Below are 5,858 nucleotides of genomic sequence, written 5' to 3'. Positions count from 1 at the left end.
CATCCCTTGGCCTGCCTTGGATGTATTCAGTCGTATCATGAAAGACATAACCAGCGCAGAATAAATTCTTCCTTTTTAATTATCCGATGAGACATGGCTGTAGGATTATTTTCATTATTTCATTGACGTACGTGACACAGGGTCGTTAAGTACAGCATAGTACAGCAGATGGCTATAGACTTTACTTTGATTAACATCACCAGTAAACAGCATCTCTGATCGTTTATTTTAGGATTTATTGCATCCCAAATACATTACTTTTTCCTACGTAGTGCACAACTTTCTACAAGGGCTCATAGGGCTCTGGTGAAAAGTAGTGCATTACACAGGGAATAGGGTGCTATTTGGTACGTACATGTGATTCAGTTCATGTTGAACATCAAGCAGTACGCCAGTCATCAGTCTAACTTTATTTACTTATTCATTACAGTTTATACGTGACTTTCTTTAGCTCCCAGCTCAATTCATCCAAAAAAGACAGAAAGTCATTGGAAAACATGAATACTATACAGTACATGAAAACATGAATACTATACAGTACATGAAAACTATACAGTACATGAATACATTAATAGTATAGAGTACATGAATACTATACAGTACATGAAATCATGAATACTATACAGTACATGAAAACTATACAGTACATGAATACATTAATAATATAGAGTACATGAATACTATACAGTACATGAAATCATGAATACTATACAGTACATGAATACTATACAGTACATGAATACATTAATAATATAAGTACATGAATACTATACAGTACATGAATACTATACAGTACATGAATACATTAATATTATAGAGTACATGAATATCATACGGCACATGAAAACTATACAGTGCATGGAATCCACCTTACGGTTGCGTGAAGACTATACAGTGCATAAATACATGAATACTATACAGTACATGAAGACTATACGGTACATGAATACATGAATACTATTCTACAATTACATGAAGACTATACAGTACATAAATACATGAATATTCAGTACACTAGAAGACTCTGTTACATAGACCACACCCTTATTGTCAGCCTACATTTACATGAATAAATTGCCGGCAAATTTACCTCCTGGCGACGTACAGTACAGTGAAGGAATTAATTTCTTAATGTGTATGTGATCCTTGAAGGAATTGAACCCATGACTTTGGGCATGGGCCCAGTGTCCATAGATTTGCATTCCATGTGGCACCCTAATGCCTTTGTAGTGCACTATTACTGACGACACCTTATGATCTCTTGTCAAAAGTAGTGAACTACTGTATATAGGGAATTCTTATATAGGGAATTCTCAAGGATATTCTTATGATGCATCCATGATCTTACCAACTGATGCACACATGACATTATTAGATTTTTATTTTATTTGACCTTTATTTAACCAGGCAAGTCAGTTAAGAACAAATTCTTATTTTCAATGACGGCCTGGGAACAGTGGGTTAACTGCCAGTTAAACGACAGATTTGTACCTTGTCAGCTCGGGGGTTTGAACGCTCTAACCACTAGGCCACCCTGCCGCCCCATTTATTTAATGTCACATCATGATTAGAGTCTGACTGCTCTCACAAATGTTACTATAGACCCTATGAATAGGCGACATTCAAACAGAGTATTTTTTTCTCCCAGGTTAATACATTACTGTTCGCTTTACTGACAAATACCAGTAGACAAATATGACTTAGTTATGTTTTGAGGGGGGGTGTATGTCTGTGCATTCACATGGTTTTGTCTGGACTAGACTGGCCTGGGGTAAAAAGTAATGGGTGTTATTGAAACAACACAACAGCTTCACAATGGAGTCTGCTGAATGATTCCTGTAGAGATACCGTTATGTTTCCAGCAAATGCCACCCTATTCCCTATATAATGCCCTACGTTTGATCTGGTATGGGCCCTGGTGAACAGTAGTGCAGTAGTGGTGAACAGTAGTGCACTGTACTACTAAGTATACAGACCACTTTCCTTTTTCCACATTTTGTTACGTTACAGGCTTATTCTAAAATGTTTGTTTTTTTATCTAAAAAATGTTCCTCATCAATCTACACACAATAACCCATTATGACAAAGTGAAAATATGTTGTTTTTTATTTTATTTTTGCAAATGTATAACAAACAAAAAAATAATAATAAATAAATACCTTATTCAAATAACTATTCAGACCCGTTGCTATGAGACTCGAAATTGCGCTCAGTTGCATCCTGTTTCCATTGATTATCTTTGAGATGTTTCTACAACTTGATTTACCTGTGGTAAATTCAATAGTTTGGACATGATTTGAAAAGGCACACACCTGTCTATTTAAGGTCCCAGATTTCACAGTGAATGACAGAGCAAAAATCAAGCCACAAGGTCAAAGGAATTGAGTTCCGAGAACAGGATTCTGTCGAGGCACAGATCTGGGAAATGGTACAAAAACAAAATGTCTGCAGCATTGAAGGTCCCGAAGAAAACAGAGGCCTCCATCATTCTTAATGAATGGAAGAAGTTTGGAACCACTGTGTAAGGAATGGGCTGTGGTCAAAAGTGCAATTAGGGCATAGCCCAGGTACATAACCTAACCCCTGACCTCTAACTGATGTTTCTCTTTGTTTCTAACCCCAGATACATTGCCATCGTCCACCCCACCTCAGAGAAGCGGACCATCCAGTGGACCATCATCATCAACATCCTGGTGTGGGTCGGCAGCTTCCTGCTGACCGTGCCCGTCATGATCTACGCCATGGTGGTGAGGAAGAGCGACCTGGAGATATGCATGATGTTTCTGGACGGGCCTGAGGACATGTACTGGTACACTCTCTACCAGTCCATCCTGGGCTTCATCTTCCCTCTCATCATCATCTCCACCTTCTACTCCCTCACCCTCTACCACGTCTTCAGATCCATCCGCCGAGTCAAGCGTAAACAGACTGTCTGGGCGAAGCGCGCCACCAAGACCGTGGTGATGGTCATTGCGCTCTTCCTGGTGTGCTGGAGCCCGTATCACGTGATCCAGGTGATTAACTTGAGCAACAACAGGCCAACCAACACCTTCGTCTATGTCTACAACATCAGTATCTGTCTGAGTTATTCCCACAGCTGCATCAACCCTCTGATGCTGCTCATCTTCGCTCAGAACTACCGCGAGCGTCTCTGTCACAGGAAGGAGTTGAGGAGCTCGCAGCAGAACTCCTCCAAGACCACTGTGGTCAAGACAGACGGCGCCAGCGTGTCCACCGACCCAAACTACCGCAGCACAGCCATGTAATAATAGAGGCATTGCCACTCGCATACTGTACGTGTGAATGGGTAGGACATCTGTTTGTCCCAATAAGACAACTGTTTTCGTTCTTTGACGAACTTGAGCATTTTATGAATTACTGAAGTTAAAGTAGCTGAACGACAGTAGCTATCTTTCCAGGGAACAGAAGTGGTACTGTGTGTTAGTGGATGGATTACCCGACTGACTGTACCTGCTTCACCATCACTAAGAATCATTGATCCTGTGGTAGCCAAGTGTTTACTGAATCGCTGTGTAAGCCGAGCTACTCTGAGAATGGACTGAGATTGTTCATAATGGAAGTATCAAAAGGACTGTGTATCTCTTTCTCTCTCATACATGCTTTAACCACATTCAAATAATCAATATTTCTCTCTCTGTCTCTGTCTCTCTCTCTCTCGCTCTTTCTCTCTCTCTCTCTCTCTCTCTCTCTCTCTCTCTCTCTCTCTCTCTCTCTCTCTCTCTCGCTTACTTCACTGTAGTAAACCTGCAAAAACACGACAGTGAATACTGTAGTATAGCAATATGGGGGAGGGGAATGGGCAGGTCATATGCAATCAGAAAACTGTAGTGTTTTTGCAGACATTACTGTAGTATTTACTATAGTATTCTACAGTATACTACAACATTCTATAGTAAGTACTTCAAATGATTGAGGGACACTACAGTGTACAGTATAGTATTCTACAGTATACTGTAGTATTTTTTTAATGCGTCTCTGCCAGGGTTGTGTAGCATAGATTTGACCGATGACCTCAGACTGTTTCCCTGAAAATGACTGGGATTGAGTGAGCTTGCCTTGTTCAATCTGTGTCCCAGAGGCACCCTGGGTAATTGAGTCATTGACTTCGTTGACTGGACCAGTTTGCTGGGTTCAAATACTATTTCAGGTATTTCAATTACTTTTCAATATATTTCTGAACATCTTCAGATAATCTTGTTATTAAAAAAACACGTAGTTGAATATTGGATTGTATTTGGAAATACACACGGAAAGCATTTGAAAATACTCAAATACACGGACTGAAATATACCCCCCATGCATTCAACCCAACGAGGTATTTGAAAATAATATTTAAAATAAGTATTTTTTAGGGCATGTATTTGATTTTTAGAAAAAACTATTCAAATACCGAAAAAAAGTTCTGCTTTTGAGCTGTGTTTTTGAAAATACTTAAATACACAGATATAAAGTATTTAAATAAGAAATACACATGCATTTGGAGACATGGCGGCATATATATGTTTTATTGTTTTAAATGTAACTAGGCAAGTCAGTTAAGAACAAATTATTTACAATGACGGCCTACTTCGGACAAACCCTAACCTGGGCGAAGCTGGGCAAATTGTGCGACGCCCTATGGGACTCCCAGTCACGGCCGGTTGACACACAGTGTCACGTTCGTCGTAAGAATTATCGGACCAAGGTGCAGCGTTATATGGTGACCACATGTTTATTAACTGAAATGCACAAAAAAACTAAAGAATGAACGAAACGTGAAGACAATGGAGTGCTCACAGGCAACTACACATAAACAAGATCCCACAAACACAGGTGGGAAAAATAACTACCTAAATATGATCCCCAATTAGAGACATCTGTAGCCAGCTGCATCTAATTGGGAATCATACAAAACACCAACATAGAAAAATAAATTAGAACACAACATAGACAGATATACTAGAACACCCCCTAGTCATGCCCTGACCCACTACACCATAGAGAATCAATGGCTCTCTATGGTCAGGGCATGACACACAGCCTGGAATTGAACCTCTAGCACTGAGATGCAGGGCCTTAGACCGCTGCGCCACTCGGGAGACTTCTATCAAGGGGGATACTCAGATACATTCAGATACTTATACTATTGTTATAAGATACTTCTTGGAAAATCAACAGTAATACTATTGATGTTGAAGTAAATCTTCAGACCGGGGAGACGGTAGGAAAAGAGTGTTTTTTTTACTCACTGATACGGATCAAAATAAGTCAGTGTGATTTTGCAGTAGTGTATTTAAAAATATATATTATTATTGTCGTTGGATGTTCTCACATTTATAAAAATGTGTTATTTTGTTTTTAAGGTATTTGCTAAGCACCATCGGGACTCTTTTTTAGTGAGGAAATGGACGATGAATTGATGAGAACTGAAGTATAATTCTGTATTGATTTGAGACAAGGAATATTTTGAAGAGGAGATGGGTGTGGCCAATTAGGCCACCCAAACGAAAGGGGCTTTGCGGGTTATGTTTTAATGTCAAGTAAAGTAAGCAAATAATGAAGTATATTGAATGAATTTAACACCTATGTGACATATGATGAAGAATTGTCCTATACACACCACTACTTAAAACCACACATTAACTATCATATTCACAGCTTATATTTGTTGTCTCCACTCTACAACATGGAGGTATACAAGTGTTATTATACTGCGCTATCATATTATCAGGTGAGTTATTATATATTATTATGGATATTACATAATTTATGTTAAACCTTTATTTTGGTCGTTTCAGCAGTCAAATATGTTCTCCATCGGCATACAGCGTAGTATACCAAGTATGACGTCTACTGGC

At 39.1% G+C, this 5,858-nt stretch overlaps 1 protein-coding gene across 1 annotated transcript in view; it reads left to right on the top strand.

The window, feature by feature from the left end:
* LOC135538272 (delta-type opioid receptor-like) overlaps nt 1-3,266 on the top strand; it is a 40,381-nt gene extending 37,115 nt beyond the window's left edge. Inside the window, exon 4 of the mRNA XM_064964189.1 lies at nt 2,624-3,266. Within this exon, the coding sequence (XP_064820261.1) occupies nt 2,624-3,266 (643 nt within the window). The remainder of the gene's footprint in view (nt 1-2,623) is intronic.
* The last annotated feature ends 2,592 nt before the right edge of the window (nt 3,267-5,858 follow it).

Source organism: Oncorhynchus masou, unplaced genomic scaffold, assembly GCF_036934945.1.
Source record: "Oncorhynchus masou masou isolate Uvic2021 unplaced genomic scaffold, UVic_Omas_1.1 unplaced_scaffold_933, whole genome shotgun sequence".
NCBI lineage: Eukaryota > Metazoa > Chordata > Actinopteri > Salmoniformes > Salmonidae > Oncorhynchus > Oncorhynchus masou.
Note: the sequence above shows the minus strand (reverse complement) of the source record. Positions and strands in the feature narration are given on the sequence as shown.